Source organism: Petromyzon marinus, chromosome 60 (assembly GCF_048934315.1).
Source record: "Petromyzon marinus isolate PM22_M1 ecotype Great Lakes invasive population chromosome 60, UKy_Petmar_22M1.pri1.0, whole genome shotgun sequence".
NCBI lineage: Eukaryota > Metazoa > Chordata > Hyperoartia > Petromyzontiformes > Petromyzontidae > Petromyzon > Petromyzon marinus.
In genome coordinates this window covers 2,741,508-2,758,871 of record NC_133726.1, presented here as the reverse complement: position 1 = coordinate 2,758,871, position 17,364 = coordinate 2,741,508, and the positions used below count along the sequence as shown (strand labels likewise).

Below are 17,364 nucleotides of genomic sequence, written 5' to 3'. Positions count from 1 at the left end.
GGACGATGCTGCCATTCACATAGCTCATCGGATTCCTCCAGGACAAATAAGTAAAAATAAAAAAGAGGGTCTATGATCGGCAGGTCGCGTGTGGTGGTGGTGGGGCTCAGTAGGGCATACAGCTGGTGTGCATCTACTGGTCATCTCAGTCGGCCAACCCAGGGGTCGGCAACCTATGGCTCGCGAGCCAGATGTGGCTCTTTTGATGACTTATAAGACTTATCATGTTAAGAAATGTCAGCTAAGATTTATTTGCGAGCCAGATGCAGTCATCAAAAGAGCCACATCTGGCTCGCGAGCCATAGGTTGCCGACCCCTGGGCCCACCCATGGCACCTGGGCCTGTCCCGTGATCTGTCGGCGAGCCTTTGACACTTAACGCGGCCTCAAAGTGCACCTTGCCTGGCACAGGCGCCGTGGTGACGTCGCCGTCACTTAGTGACGAACGGTGGGTAATGGTATTGGTGGTGGGGTAGTGTGGGTACTTCCAGGATATTCCGCCGGTGTGGAAAAAATAGAAAAAAATATCCTCTAGACGTTGGGGGGGGCGGGGGTGTGGTTCTCATCCGTCAGCAGTGACGCGAGTAAGCAATTGCAGGGCTGCACCTTTGTAATTTTACGCAACAAACCATCCCAACTCTGCCGCTGTGGAGAATTGGAGGTCATCCCGTCCGGTTCGGCGTTTGTGCCGTAATCTCGACCCGCTCTCGGCCCTTTTGCCAAGTGCGCGGCTCAATAATTTATTTGAGGTCGTGTTTCATTGACACGAGGTGTACCCTTACGGACTGCGGCTGTCATTCATTAGTCATGGGTTCGAGGATTCGGTGTAGAGGAGGGAGGAGGGGGTTCAGCGTGGTTGGCAGTGGTGTCAAGCTTTTAGCTACGATATCGGTGACCCGCGTTCAAATTTTGTTGACGAATTTGCGTTCGTTTTTTTATTCTCACGCTCGCTTTTACCCCCAGCAGAGAGAGAGCCTCGTTTGAGTCTCAAGCCCTCTCCTTGAAGGAGATTCCTGTCAAGGCAGTCAGGGAGGGGGGCATCGTTGCTGTTGCTACTGCTGTGTGCGATTCCATAATTGAGTAATTTGTAAGATTTTCAAGAAATTCTCCAGTCGCCATACTGGCGAGATGTGAACTCCCTCGCCTGGTATAGAGGAGGTCGTGGATTCGATCCCAATCCTGACTCAAGCTGTTTATTTGGAGTTGCATATACATATCTCTCTCATCATCATCATCATCACGGTGGATAGGAGATGTTGACTCCCTCGCCTGGTATACAAGAGGCTGTGGGTTCCATCGCGAACCTGACGCCCGTATTTGTCTCTCTTTCCCCTTGGTCGCGTGGATTCTTCTCCGGGTCTTCCGGTTTTTCCCTTCACATCTGGAATCTACGTCACGAGTTTAAAGGAGCATTTGGCTGCTCTTTATTTCCACGTGATTATAAGCCTCTGCGTTGAGCTACCATTTGTAATGGCCAGGTCGCTTCTGAAAAATAGTTTTCTAGAAGCTCAGTGGGCCTTTCTTGGTAAACTAAAAAGTAAAAGTAAGAAATTATAGGGATGTTTGGCCAATACCATTTACATTGCGTGTGGTCTTTTTCTAGCTACCGGGCAGGAGTATAAGCATCAGACTTTGTTAAAATCACGCCTGACGTGGCCCTCGGTGATTTCCCCAATTAACTTTTGAGACTGCCGTTTTTTTTTGTGCCTACAATGCTCGTTAAATTTCACATTGGCCATTATTCCCCGGCTGCGCCTTATGATTGCGCTCGTTTTGAAATCTGCGGAGGCGTTCTTATTAACGCGGCCGATTTACGGGAGGCGAGCGATGCCCCCGTTACGCGGATTGTTACCAACGCACACGCGTTGTTGTCGCGATCGCTCGCGGTATGGGGAGCGGTAAGGGTAGCGGTTAGCGCGCCTGAGTTACGAACCCAGCGGACCCGACTTCGATTCCCGCTCACGGCCAACGCCAGTGACGATTATCTGGACCGGTCCCGGGCCTCCCTTAGGTCGACGTAGCCTGAAATGAGTGTGTGGTGTGGTGTGTGGTAAACGGTCGCCACTGGGGAGACAAAGGCGGCTGGGCGTGGCGCAGGCCACCCCCGCCCCCTCTTGTGCCACAGTGTCGGCCATCATAGGTGCTTGCCAACAGCACTTTTCACAACAGTCTGTTAAGGCTATACAGGCGATCTTTGTCTTTTGCTCATGGTATTCAGCTCTGCGTGATCCTGCGCTCTCGCCAATTTGCCAACGCGCTTGCTCTCAGCTCTTGCTGCTGCCTCCCGCTAATGGTTTCATTAGTTTATGGAGTACACTAATTGGCAATAAAAATGTTGCCTATTTTTATCGGCTGCCGTTATTCGTTGAGCGGGCGTCCGTGCGAGGGTCACGTGGCCGTGGTGGGGGGGCTTCGTTTACTGGATTAGGTGTTTACTTTTTTATGGAATGTTCTCCCCATATCACCGGAGGCTTATGCACTGAAGTTAATTTAAAGTATCTCCGATTAGCACGTACGGCGCGAAAGAATTTCAACGTACTTGCGTACAAAGCAGATTGTTACTTCATTGCCATGGTGACTCCACGGTGGTGAGATGTTAATTACCTCGCCTGGTATACAGGGGGTATAAAAAAATAACGTTGATTTTTTTGCTGGGTTCTCCGATTTTTCCCTCCACATTTAGAATCAACATCACACGTTTTAGAGTATTTAGCTGCTATACATTTCCACACCGTTGAGCCATCGTTTGTGATAGCCAGGTCGCTTCTGAAATAGAGCTATATGTTGCTCAATGGGCCTTACCTGGTTATAATAGTCTTTGTGTAGGATGGTCCAGCCATGTTTTTTACAGTGTTGCTGCTTTATAATCCGAGTTGAGAAATTTGCAGGTAATTTTCCAGCTTTGGGATGTTTTGGCCTCAATAGCGGTTACATTGTGTGATTTGTTTTAGCTATGGGAGGAAACCGGAGAACCCGGATGAAACCAATGCAGACCAGGGGAAGTACAGACTCCACTGGCTCGCATTCACCCATTCTCACGCACTTACCCAACACTGTGCAGAACAGTGGGAGAACATACAATTCCTTGACACTCGCTCACTCTTCCGCACTTGTCACACACTCAATCGCACTGCAGAGCAGGGGTATAACACACCCTACACACTCACACAGATTCACCCACACACTCACTCACACTCTGCAGAACAGGGGGAGAACGTGTAGTAATACCATACCTGTCAACCCCATACGGTTTACCCCGTTTTTTTGTACAGGAAGATTGAGTTTTCAAGTTCATACGGCGTACAGCTGTTTCAATACGGGGAAGAAAAAAAAGTTTGTCTATTGGTTTGTGTTTCTCTCTTGTGATGGGAATTTGTAGGGTGACCGTTGAGATTTATAAGGGGCACGGGGTGACCAATGAGGTCTGAATTGGTCTGTAATGAAGTAGGCACTGATTGGTCTGTAATGAGGTAGGTATGTAATACCCTGATTTAAGTCTCTTCCCCCTTTTACGACGTTTCGCAAATACGTCCGCTACCCGATTAGCATCGCCTCATCCGCCACACACGTTCACGTCGCTGACGGCATCATCCGTCCTTTCTCGTATCCGTCACGTCTCCTCGGGCCTTTCCCTCCACCTACTCCCCTGTAAATTGCTTTGATTGACGTCGTTTCGATATTCGTTGTGGCACCTTTCAGCAGGAACGCATCCCCCCCTCCCCATCCCACCGACGTAAACCGGGGTTTTCCTGTATATTTTATTTGTCCGATTTTAAACTGAACAATTTGAATTTTACCAGGTAAGGCCCACAGAGCTGTACAGCTCTTTTTCAGAAGCGACTTGGAATTGATAGCTCAACGAAGTGGCTTATCACGCAGAATGCTGTCGCATGTTTCCAACTGTAGACGGAAAAACCGTAGCACCCCGGAAAAAAATCCACACGACCACTGGGGGAGAGGGAGACACGCAAACTCCAAATATACAGCAGCAGGCTTCATGGTCGGAATCGAACCCACGTCCTCCTGCATACCAGGCAAGGTAGTTAACATCTCCTAACTACCGTGATGGTGATGAGAGAGAAACACGCAAACTCCAAATATACAGCAGGCTTCAGGGTCGGAATCGAACCCACGTCCTCCTGCATACCAGGCGAGGTAGTTAACATCTCCTAACCACCGTGATGGTGATGAGAGATAAACACGCAAACTCCAAATATACAGCAGCAGGCTTCATGGTCGGAATCGAACCCACGACCTCTTGCATACCAGGTGAGGTAGTTAACATCTCCTAGCCACCTTGGCTTCCCAGCTGCAGGGCGGTTAGGAGAGAGAAGGTGGGGGGGGGGGGGGGGGGTTGAGTGGAGGGGGGGGGAGACGTGGCGTCCGGCTTCTTCTTCCGGCTTGACGCGTCCGGCCTCTCTCTGTCGTCGCCAGGACCTGGAGTTCCACGGCGTGATGCGCTTCTACTTCCAAGACAAGATGTCGGGCAACTTCGCCACCAAGTGCATCCGCGTGTCCAGCACGGCCACCACGTCGGACGTGGTGGAGACGCTGAGTGAGAAGTTTCGCCCGGACATCCGCATGCTGACGGCGCCACGGTACTCCCTCTACGAGGTTCACTCAAGCGGAGGTGAGAGGAAGGGGGAAGGGACGGGGAGAGATGAGAGGGAGAGAGGGAGGGAGGGATGAGAGCATCATTGGAGGAGATTCAGGGTTAGGATGTGATTAATAATTATGTCGATAATAATACTAATTTGTAATGCGCTCCAGTGATAATGCTGTTGTATAAGTAGTTGCTGTTCGGTGTTATTTGTTAATCTGGTTCGTCGCGGTGTTGGGACGAGTGCTGTGCTGTTACAGCATTGCCATTGCTGTGGGCATTAATGCTACACTGGTGCCAATGCTTCTACCAATGCTGGTGCCAATGCTGGTACCATTGCCGCTTGTGGCCTGCTGGTATTGTTGCCAATGCCACGTGCTGTCGCCCAACCGCCTTATCCCCGTGCCGCCCGTGCAGAGGAGCGGCGCCTGGGGGAGCACGAGAAGCCGCTCGTTGTGCAGCTCAACTGGAACAAGGACGACCGCGAGGGGCGCTTTGTGCTCAAGAACGAGAACGACATCGCTCCCGTCAAGGTGCCCACCCAGCCACCCAGCCACCTAGCCACCTAGCCAACTAACCACCCAGCCACCCAGCCACCCAGCCACCTAGCCACCCAGCCACCCAGCCACCTAGCCAACTAGCCACCCAGCCACCCAGCTACCCAGCCACCCAGCCGCCCAGCCGCCCAGCCACCCAGGCACCCAGCCACCCAGCCAACTAACCACCCAGCCACCCAGCCACCCAGCCACCCAGCCACCCAGCCACCTAGCCACCCAGCCACCCAGCTACCCAGCCACCCAGCCGCCCAGCCACCCAGCCACCCAGCCACCTAGCCAACTAACCATCCAGCCACCCAGCCACCCAGCCACCTAGCCACCCAGCCACCCAGCCACCTAGCCAACTAGCCAACTAGCCACCCAGCCACCCAGCTACCCAGCCACCTAGCCACCCAGCCACCCAGCCACCCAGCCACCTAGCCAACTAGCCACCCAGCCACCCAGCCACCTAGCCACCCAGCCACCCAGCCACCCAGCCACCTAGCCAACTAGCCACCCAGCCACCCAGCTACCCAGCCGCCCAGCCGCCCAGCCGCCCAGCCGCCCAGCCGCCCAGCCGCCCAGCCGCCCAGCCGCCCAGCCGCCCAGCCACCCAGCCACCCAGCCACCCAGCCACCTAGCCAACTAACCAACTAACCACCCACCCACCCATGCATGCATGCACCCATGCACCCACCCACGCACACACCCACTCTTCATAACTACTACTGATACGCAGGTTTTTCACAGTAGAGGGGGGATGGTGATGTTGTTGCTGCTGCTGCTGTGTTTCTTGCCAATAGAGTAGTTGTCAGGTACATTTTTTCATCATTGTAAAATTTTTGGCCAATACCGGTTATGTAGTATGAGAGGATGTTTAGCGACGGGAGGAGGAAACCGGAGAACTAGGGAGGGAACAGGAGGAGCGCATCCAAACTCCACACACTCATACTCACTCATCCTCACTGATACTCAAACACACTTACACTCGCCCAACACAACAGCGCCTCCAATTAGCATGGTTGGCTTTGTGCGGTGCGTAATACGTTAAACATACGCGCATACAACAGCCGCGGTGACGTCACGACGGCGCTTGTGCCAGGCCAGGTGCACTCCGAGGCAACGAGACGTTTCGGAGTCTCGCTGACAGAGGAGGTCACGGGACAGACCCAGGTGCCATGGGTTGACTGAGACAACTGGCAGATCCACCACACTAGCTCACACAAAAACAAAAATTCCTCATATAGCCTGTAACAGACTGTTGGGGCAAGTGCTGTTAGCGAGCACCTATGAAGGCCGGCACGACACACGAGGGGGTGGGTGGCCAGCACCACTCCCGGCCGCCTTTGTCTCCCCATTGTCGTGCTGACCCGCTACGCCACCGCTCCCCACACACTCGCATTCACACACACTCACTATTTGTAGAACACAGAAATTGCACTCACAGACACTGCAGAACAGGGAAGAGAGAGCGAGAACATACTAACTCCGCACACTATACAGGCGCCCGAGTCAGGAATCGTCTGTGTATTGCATATGCCGCAATACATACATGTTCCAAAATGATGAAAAATAGGTCATACCCTAGGAATAGATTTTACTTTTTCTAAAGGGATAAAACCTATTCTTATTTTTCATCATTATTGGATACTCGTGAGAAGGTGTCCCATAGATAACACACCTTTCCACTCTACATCTAGAAAATTGAGATGATGTTTTTGCACCCTTTCTGAAAGTGTTAAACGGCTATTCTCATCTTTCATCATTTTTGGATGCTGGCAGGAAGGTCCCATAGACACACACCACACACGGGTTCGTCTCTACGTGTAGACTTGGCCGTGTCCATGCCGGAATTTGCTCGGACTCCCTCCTCTCGCCCCGTCACGTTCGATGCGCGGTGGCGGCCAGCTGAGCCTACTGGCGGGGCGCACGGTTATGGCGGGACGTCGTCTCCGCGTAGTGTGAACCTGGCGTCGCGTGGTGCAGAAGGTGGACCGCAACGGTGCCGGCAAGGCGGAGAAGGAGGGCGTGATGCAGAACTTCAAGCGCACGCTGTCCAAGAAAGAGCGCAAGGAGAAGAAGAGGCGGGAGAGGGAGGCGTCGCGTTGCGAGGAGGACGAGGAGAACGCCCCCGACGTTGGCGCAGCCCCGCAGGCGGACAGGTGGCAGCTCACTCGCGCGCACGGCACGGCACGCGCACACATGCACGTGCACACGTGCGCACACATGCACGTACACACGTGCGCACATGCATGTGCACACGTGCGCACACACGCACGTGCACACGTACGCGCGCACGGGGAACACCAGGTCGTGAAGATCCCCCCCCCCCCCCCCCTTCTTGCCGGTGCGAAGAATAGATAAGCAAGTAATTAATCTTGATTTGAAGCTTTCGTGACTGCAGGAATCCATGCCTTTTGGTTCTTTCACGTAGGTAGAAAAATAAAATGAAGCGAAAAATAACATGTCACCACGACGTTTCGATCGCAACACAAGGCGCACTGGTGTGCTGAACGAGTGACTCATCGTCACGTTTCGTTTACGTGACACACCCTTAGCAATTGGCCGTGGCGGGTGGTGGCGGCTTCGACGGCACAGTTATAATCACGCGATTTAACCCGACATCAAAAAATCCCTCTAATGGATGAACATCAGGTACTCGCTGGGGGCCGATTTGAGCTGGAGGAGGCGCAGGGGAGAGAGGTTCAAATATTCACCACGACTGTTGGTCGTGAGCTTGGAGTCGGAGCTATTTAAAGTTTATTTATTTTACCAGGTAAGGCCCACTGAGCTATGTAGCTGTTTTTCAGACGCGACCTGGCAACATAGGATAGCTCAACAAAGTGGCTTACGTAGAGCAGCAAAATACGCTTAAACACGTGACGTTGATTCCTAAATGTGGAGGGAAAAAACGGAGGACCCGGAGAAAAATCCACACGGCCATGCAGGTGTGCATGCCTGTCAACCCCTTATTAGCAGTGCTAATAAGAGGTTGACAGACCAATTTAGACCTTATTGGTTACCCCGTGCCCCTTATAAATCTCAACGTTCATCCTACAAAGTCCCATCACAAGAGAGAAGCACAAACAAATAGACACGTTTTTTTTGTTGTGGCACGTATTGAAACGGCTATACTCCGTATGGACCTGAAGACTCAATTTCCCTGTACAATAATATGGGTAAAACCGTATGGGTTGACAGGTATGGGTGTGTTGAAGAGTAAACCCACACAATCTATTGTGGGTGTGTTGGAGAGTAAACCCACAATTTACTGGGCGGTTTACTCTCCAACACACCGGTGTGCTGAACTGGTGTAATGACACCGACGCACATTGCTACTCGGAGCCTTTTATTTAGGCACAGCACCAACACAAAGCCCGGGCTTCGTTTTCGATGCTTGAAGCTCGTAGCTCTCCCCGAACGTCGCCTTCTCCTTGTGCCCCTCCCCTTTTATACTCCCCGAGCCCCCCTTTCTGGAAGCTCGCTCGCCCCACTTCCTTCATCCAATCCTCATCCTCCTCCTCCTCCACCAACGGTTGTCAACCGTCACCCCTACTGTCCGCCCTCGCTTTTCCCGCCTTTTACGTTCAAAATCTCTCCTCCAATCCCTTTGAACCGTCGTCTCCCGACCAATCGTTCTGGAAGCCCTCTCTGCACCAATCGGAGGCCTTGGTTGACATCCTGACAAGTCCTCGGTCATTAGACTAGTAACAAATTGGCATGCTCTATTTACGTGACAAACCTTACGGATTGGCCGTGTCGAGGTGGCGGCGGGTTTAGCGACACACATTTATATTTACGCGATCTGACCCTAAAAAAATCCTCTTATGGAGAACGAAATTAATTTTAAAAACGCGTTTGGTTACCGGCGCGTTGGGGGGGGGGGGTGGGGGCAGTTGGGTAACGGCGGTGAGAGAGTGGAAATATTGAAGGGGGGGGGGGAGAAACCTTTGAAATAAAATTATTTGATAAAGCGAGGCTCTTCAAGGAGAGCGGCGGCGGGGGGGGAGTGGGAGCTGTGTAAATAAATGAGCGCCAAAGCGTCACGCCGTGCGGCCTTTTGTCCCGGCAAACGGCGCGAGTCGTGAATTTTACCGAGCGTTTCCTGCCCGGCGCTGGGTCTAATAACGCGCGGGTCGGGCAAGCGCCCGTTGTAGGGGGTGGAAGGGCATCCGCTAGGTTGGTTGGCTATGTACGGTGCGGAAGACGTTCTGTCGTACGTGCATGCAGAGAGCGAGGTTATTTTGGCCTACTCTTCCATGCAGGCGACAGCACCGTTAGAGACGTAACTGTGCGGTTGTAGTCGGCGGTGGACAGGCAGGTGGGTGGGAGAGGAGGGTTTTAAGAAACTCGCTCTGATCGAGCCCTCATAGCAGTTCCAAGACTGCACCTTTACCTTTTAAACTATAAACTGTTATTTATTTTACCTGGTTAAGGCCCACTGAGCTTACGTAGCTCTTTTTCACATGTTACGTTGCCATCAAAAAATGGTGGCTCATCATGGGGAAATGTATAGCAGCCAAATACTATAAACGTGTGATGTTGATTCTAAATGTGCGAGAGACGCGCAAACGCCTAATATACAAACGCATTTTACCCGTTCCTCTGTCCACGCTTCTTTGCGATGGTCACATATTTCATGGTGGTGTGTCAGGCAACACGTGTGCCACACCACCTTTGTCTCTCTACCCCCCCCCCCCTCCCCACATTACCCACACCACATGCCTTATGGGTTTATACCATCCTCAGTTGATGGTCGATAACTGCCCTTCCCTTATCGGGTGCTCACACGGCTAAACGCGTGTATCCTTTGGGAGTGAATCTTTGCTTTCGATTGCCAACAAAACACAGGGCAATCACATGGGACAATCGCCGCTCCTTGTTGCGGCAAAATTGTTTTCTCAATTTATATATTTTATTTTTTGTAAAACGGGGGCCAGGAAAACAAATTGCATTTGGGATTACTGAGGTGACTGAGCGACGCTTAGCCCCCGCACTAATACAAATCCAGGTTGGAATCCAGGCATCCACTCGGCATGTCATAATTTACGTGATTTTGTTAATCAACAACAACAACAACAGCAGCAATAGCCGGCGTTCGTCACGAAGTCTCCACGGCACTTGGCCCAGGCCAGGTGCACTCCGAGGCCACGGGAAGTGTCGAAGGCTCGCTGAAAGGAGGTCATGGGACAGACCCAGGTGCCATGGGTTCATACACACATGTCCACTCGCAACGTAAGGTTTCCGCAGGCGTATAATATGAACTCTTGCCTAACACGTTGTAGGTTTACGCTGCCAGTTTTTCGTAGTTTAATTTTGGGTTAAGCTACGTTATGACCTGAGTCAATTTGTGTTTTAAAACCCCACCAAACCGACACGGCCAAACAAATTAATTTGTCACGTGGCATTACAAGCTTTTAACAATGCACACATTATTATTGTTTTAACTCGCGCTCACCGGTGAGTTGAAGAACGAGTCTCACAACCAAATTTTTCAAATAATAATTTATGTGATTCTGTTTTAGCAATTGGCGAAATCATTGCGCGGCCTAGCCCCGAAAAATGTTATAAATCATAAATTCTACTCCTAATGTCCGAACCTTGCGATGGACAAAAGATTCCACGCAAGGCACCGGCAGTGGCAACAATCACTTTCGCCGCGTAGATAATCCCCGACCTCCCTTGCCCGGGCGCAGTTGTTCGTAATGAACACGGCATCAGTGGCGGAGCGTGGCATTCGTGCTGCACCGTGGCGGCCACCGCATGTTCCAATTTAGCGCGGAATCACCGAGCGTGATTTTAATTTGCGAAGCTTTCTCTCTCTCTCGGCGTACGTGCAAGCGCCCGTGCGCGCGGGGTGTCCCGCCTGTCGATGGCACGGTTCATTTCCGCTTTATTTAACCCTTTTCCCGTTCCGAGACGTCTGCAAGTTGCGCGGGGTGGGTGGGTGTCCCTGTTCACCGCCGAATCTCGGTACGCGAGAGAGGCGCAGCAGCAGTAGCAGCAGCGGCCCCGTCGTTTTTAAAGACGTCGTTACTCACCGCGGAGAACCGTAGCGGCACGCTACGGTAGCCGGCGCCAAACTGTGCCATGCGCAGCCCCCTCCCGCGTGGCCCGGCGGTAGCCTCGGTGTGCCGATTAAGTTATTTTTTACTTCAGTTTTCATTCTGGTTTCGCTTTGGCGACGTACGCCCACGTGCATCAGAACTGGAGAGGGTTAATAAGCCAAAGCAGATGGTAACGCTAATTAATGTCGGCATTGTTGGGTTGCTTGTACAAGAAGAAGGATTTAAAATTGAGCACGTGCTGCTCCCCGGGGGGGGGTGGGGAGGGATTGTGGGGTTCAAGTTGGGCCTCCGCAGCCGTCAGGTTCTGCGGGCGCCGAGTTTGGCCATGTCGATATTCACGCTCCGTTATTCACTTGGGTCGGTCGCGCACGTGTAACACGTGCAGCCCTCTTGTTAATCCACTGCTGGATGAAGGCCTCTTCTCCCCCCCACACTATAACCGTAAATCGGTCATGGGTCGGGGGTCTGCAACCTGTGGCTCTGGAGGCGCGTGGCGGCTCTTGGATAATAACAGTAACAACCTCTTTTATAAAAGCGCCTTTACAATTGAAAGGTCTCAAAAGCGTTGTGCGTAGAACTAAAACTGCACTCGCAAATAAAGATAAAATCTAAGCGAAATTGAAAGCCGATAATAACGGTGTCAACGACTACTCTCGAAATGCCAATAAAATGAATGACTGTGATATAAGCGAACGGTAATAGTTGCAGAGTTAATAATCATGATAATAACCTCCATTTTATAAAGCGCCTTTCATATTGTCGTATCTCAAAGCGCTGTCCGTAAAAATAAGGACTCCTTCGTGGCGTTATTCATCAAGGACCAGCAGCCTCGTACATTCACCACCATTGCATTGTGGCTCTTGAAATATTGAGTGGACCGAATTCGAAAATCAAAAATGGCTCCTCTTGTTATATTGATTGCCGACTCCCCACTGCCCCCCCCCCACCCCACTGGTCATGCATGTTGCACGACCATACTTCGGTCCAATGCGGGTTGGTGAAGAGTGGAGGGGGCGGAACACAGAGGACTCCGCGTATCGCTCGCCACTGATGTCAGCCGTGGCCGGGCAATCGAGGTTAGGAGCCGGGTTCGTAACTCTCGGTGCGCTAACCATTGTGCCACTGCCCACCCCCCACTTGTTTGTGATGAATCCCAATGGAAGTGAACATTGGTTTAGCGTCACATTTTATTTTTGTAGGGTTCTGACAACTAATTTTTGCCGTTCCGGGCAACCTCGGGTAGGGATGCTGAGTGTGAGGCAGTCGATATTTCCACGAACCGGGGTCCGTCTTTATACACCAACGATAGGTCGCCTGAGATGTTCGGATCGCCTTCTGAGTACCCCGAGGTCAAGCCACGTGTCCTGCCACGGCTGAGCGGGACGTTGCCACTGCTTGCAGCTGCTCTCCAAGCTTTGGAACAACACTTCACCCTGTGCTAATTAGACAATCCGAGTTGTTAGAGCTATATTTAAAGTCCCGTCTTGAAAACTCACCTCTGTAAACCGGCCTTTACCCCCCCCCCCCCACCCCAGCTAGTTCTGGACGTGTACCTTACAGGTTGTGTTTATTTCCTGTTTTCCGTAAACAGAGGATTGGGATTTAATGATGAAATGCGCCACCTTAATTGGTTGTTCACGCTTACGGTGGCTTTCAGACAGCATACATTAATTTTTCGTCTCCCCCCTCCTCTTTTCCGAACATAGATGGACTCGTCCATCTAAACAAACTGTCAAATCGCTATCTGTGGTGCTAACGTTTAAAAATAAATAAATACAAAACGCCACTTCTTTCAAATGTTCTTGCCGTTGGTTTTCACACCTGATGATGACTGCTTGTGTTGCAGTCGAAACGTCGTGATAATTTTATTGTTTTATATATTTTTTATTATTTGATTGTTTCCCTTCAACGTGACTTTACCAAAAGAACCAAGAATATGAATCACTGCAGTCACGAAACCTTTAAATCAAAATTTAAATTATTGTTAATCATGTCTGTTTCCCATCACATTCTTCTAACTACTGTTTTTTATTTCACCAGCTAAGGCCCACTGAGCTAGGCAGCTGTTTTTCAGAAAAGACCTTGCTATCGCAAGTGATAGCTCAGCGAAGTGGCTTGTGGTCGTGTCGAAATTTATAGCGGAGAAATACTCTAGACGCGTGATGTTGATTCTAAATGTGGAGGGAATAACCGGAGGACCCGGAGATCAATCCCCACGACCACACGGGGAGAGAGAGACAGAGAGACACACAAACTCCAAATATACAGCAGCAGGCTTCAGGGTCAGGATCGAACCCACGACCTCCTGTATACCAGGCGAGGCAGCTAACATCTCACCACCTAGGCGCCACCATTCCTCACCACACTCAAAAAAAAGGGGCATTGTGTTTACATTGCATACAGTGCCCACAGTTGAATTCTATCCAACTGCCAAACGTGTCCGGTTGTGAGGTTTTAACGCCCGTTATTGTCTATTTAATCCTGCCTAAGCTTTGCAACCCCCACCCTCGCCCTACTTTTGTAATCTCAAGCCATTTTCTGCATTGACACAACGCTATTCGTGCGTGTAATGCAGCTCAACTACAATCGCTGTCATCATCATCATCTTCAGCCATCGCAAATCCCACTGCTGGATGAAGGCCTCCCCAAGCCTGTGCCATTTCTCTCACTGTCTCGTGATGCGACAGTCCATCTAGCTCCTTTATAAGCGCAGCACATTATAAAGGACTCTTCTCACCCTGGACACTCTCTGTTTGAGCTGTTGCCATCAGGCAGGCGATTCAGATCAGTCAAAACAAGGACAAACAGATTCAAACACAGCTTGTATCCTACAGCAATTACCACACTCAATACTGCTGATTAATTATTAAGTAATACTGTTTACAATTGACTGTAAAATAGGGATGTGCAATGACAAAATGTACCTTTATGTGGGCATACTTGGGCAGTTTGTATATATATAATTAATTGATTATAATAACATTTATTTTTATTTCTTGTTTTAATTATTTAAATTAATGAATAATGCACTGACTGGTGAGCATTTTAAATTTCGTTGTACTGGTGACAATGAGCCAGGCCCCCGCGCTAGTTTGGCTCAGATGTGCCAATGGATATCTGTGAAAAAGAGCTTTGTAGCTCATCGGATTCCACCATCGTGTAAAAAAAATATTCTGATACTGTGCCAGTGGAAAAGGGAGTAGGAGTCTGTGTGGGGAGCGGTTGTGTAGCGGTTAGCGCTACGCTGCGCTACGAAACCGGCGACCCGGGTTCGATTCCCGCTCACGGCCAACACCAGTGGCAATTATGCGAACGGGACCTGGGCCTCCCCGAGGTCGACTCAAATGAGCACCTGGTACGGTGCGCAAACGTCGCCACTCGGGAGACAAGGGCGGCCGGCCGGGCATGGTGCTTGGCCACCCACCGCCTCGTGCGCCCCGCCGGCCTTCATAGCTGCCACTCGCTAACAGCGCTTGCCTCAACAGTCTATTAAAGGCTATACGGGTGTGGGGGGGGGTGGCGGGGGATCTTTGTCTTTGTCGCGTGCTCAGTGCGGGCGTGGCGGAGGAGGTCTACAAGGAGATGCCCGAGACGAGCTTCACGCGCACCATCTCCAACCCGGAGGTTGTCATGAAGAGGCGGCGCCAGCAAAAGCTGGAGCGCCGCCTGCAGGAGTTCCACGGGGACGACGGGCGGCCCCGCTCCGGTGCGTGGCACGGTCGACGAGTAGCGACACGTCTGTGGTGACGAGTAGTGACACTTCTGTAGTGACGAGTAGTGACACTTCTGTAGTGACGAGTAGTGACACGTCTGTAGTGACAAGTAGCGACACGTCTGTAGTGACGAGTAGTGACACGTCTGTAGTGACGAGTAGTGACACGTCTGTAGTGACGAGTAGTGACACGTCTAGTGACGAGTAGTGACACGTCTGTAGTGACGAGTAGCGACACGTCTGTGGTGACGAGTAGTGACACGTCTGTGGTGACGAGTAGTGACACGTCTGTAGTGACGAGTAGCGACACGTCTGTAGTGACGAGTAGTGACACGTCTGTGGTGATGAGTAGTGACACGTCTGTAGTGACGAGTAGTGACACGTCTGTAGTGACGAGTAGTGACACGTCTGTAGTGACGAGTAGTGACACGTCTGTAGTGACACGTCTGTAGTGACACGTCTGTAGTGACACGTCTGTAGTGACACGTCTGTAGTGACACGTCTGTAGTGACGAGTAGTGACACGTCTGTGGTGACGAGTAGTGACACATCTGTAGTGACGAGTAGTGACACATCTGTAGTGACGAGTAGTGACACGTCTGTGGTGACGAGTAGTGACACGTCTGTGGTGACGAGTAGTGACACGTCTGTAGTGACGAGTAGTGACACGTCTGTGGTGACGAGTAGTGACACGTCTGTAGTGACGAGTAGTGACACATCTAGTGACGAGTAGTGACACGTCTAGTGACGAGTAGTGACACGTCTGTAGTGACGAGTAGTGACACGTCTGTAGTGACGAGTAGTGACACGTCTAGTGACGAGTAGTGACACATCTGTAGTGACGAGTAGTGACACGTCTGTAGTGACACGTCTGTAGTGACGAGTAGTGACACATCTGTAGTGACGAGTAGTGACACATCTGTAGTGACGAGTAGTGACACGTCTGTAGTGACACGTCTGTAGTGACGAGTAGTGACACGTCTGTAGTGACGAGTAGTGACACGTCTGTAGTGACGAGTAGTGACACGTCTGTAGTGACGAGTAGTGACACATCTAGTGACGAGTAGTGACACGTCTGTAGTGACGAGTAGTGACGAGTAGTGACGAGTAGTGACACGTCTGTAGTGACGAGTAGTGACACGTCTGTGGTGACGAGTAGTGACACGTCTGTAGTGACGAGTAGTGACACGTCTGTAGTGACGAGTAGTGACACGTCTGTAGTGACGAGTAGTGACACTGTAGTGACGAGTAGTGACACGTCTGTAGTGACGAGTAGTGACACGTCTGTAGTGACGAGTAGTGACGAGTAGTGACACGTCTGTAGTGACGAGTAGTGACACGTCTGTAGTGACGAGTAGTGACACGTCTGTAGTGACGAGTAGTGACACATCCAGTGACGAGTAGTGACACGTCTAGTGACGAGTAGTGACACGTCTGTAGTGACGAGTAGTGACACTGTAGTGACGAGTAGTGACACGTCTAGTGACGAGTAGTGACACGTCTGTAGTGACACGTCTGTAGTGACGAGTAGTGACACGTCTGTAGTGACGAGTAGTGACACGTCTGTAGTGACACGTCTGTAGTGACACGTCTGTAGTGACGAGTAGTGACACATCTAGTGACGAGTAGTGACACGTCTGTAGTGACGAGTAGTGACACGTCTGTAGTGACGAGTAGTGACACTTCTGTAGTGACGAGTAGTGACACGTCTGTAGTGACGAGTAGCGACACGTCTGTAGTGACGAGTAGTGACACGTCTGTAGTGACGAGTAGTGACACGTCTGTAGTGACGAGTAGTGACACGTCTAGTGACGAGTAGTGACACGTCTGTAGTGACGAGTAGCGACACGTCTGTGGTGACGAGTAGTGACACGTCTGTGGTGACGAGTAGTGACACGTCTGTAGTGACGAGTAGCGACACGTCTGTAGTGACGAGTAGTGACACGTCTGTGGTGACGAGTAGTGACACGTCTGTAGTGACGAGTAGTGACACGTCTGTAGTGACGAGTAGTGACACGTCTGTAGTGACGAGTAGTGACACGTCTGTAGTGACACGTCTGTAGTGACACGTCTGTAGTGACGAGTAGTGACACGTCTGTGGTGACGAGTAGTGACACATCTGTAGTGACGAGTAGTGACACATCTGTAGTGACGAGTAGTGACACGTCTGTGGTGACGAGTAGTGACACGTCTGTGGTGACGAGTAGTGACACATCTGTAGTGACGAGTAGTGACACGTCTGTGGTGACGAGTAGTGACACGTCTGTAGTGACGAGTAGTGACACATCTAGTGACGAGTAGTGACACGTCTAGTGACGAGTAGTGACACGTCTGTAGTGACGAGTAGTGACACGTCTGTAGTGACGAGTAGTGACACGTCTAGTGACGAGTAGTGACACATCTGTAGTGACGAGTAGTGACACGTCTGTAGTGACACGTCTGTAGTGACG

At 51.2% G+C, this 17,364-nt stretch overlaps 1 protein-coding gene across 6 annotated transcripts in view; it reads left to right on the top strand.

The window, feature by feature from the left end:
• AFDN (afadin, adherens junction formation factor) overlaps positions 1-17,364 on the top strand; it is a 168,030-nt gene that overhangs the window by 47,491 nt on the left and 103,175 nt on the right. For all 6 annotated transcript variants that reach the window (XM_076053262.1, XM_076053260.1, XM_076053258.1 and 3 more), the window contains exons 2-5: positions 4,434-4,629; positions 5,017-5,132; positions 7,122-7,297; positions 14,755-14,909. In XM_076053262.1, coding sequence (XP_075909377.1) covers positions 4,434-4,629; positions 5,017-5,132; positions 7,122-7,297; positions 14,755-14,909 — 643 coding nt within the window. The remainder of the gene's footprint in view (positions 1-4,433; positions 4,630-5,016; positions 5,133-7,121; positions 7,298-14,754; positions 14,910-17,364) is intronic.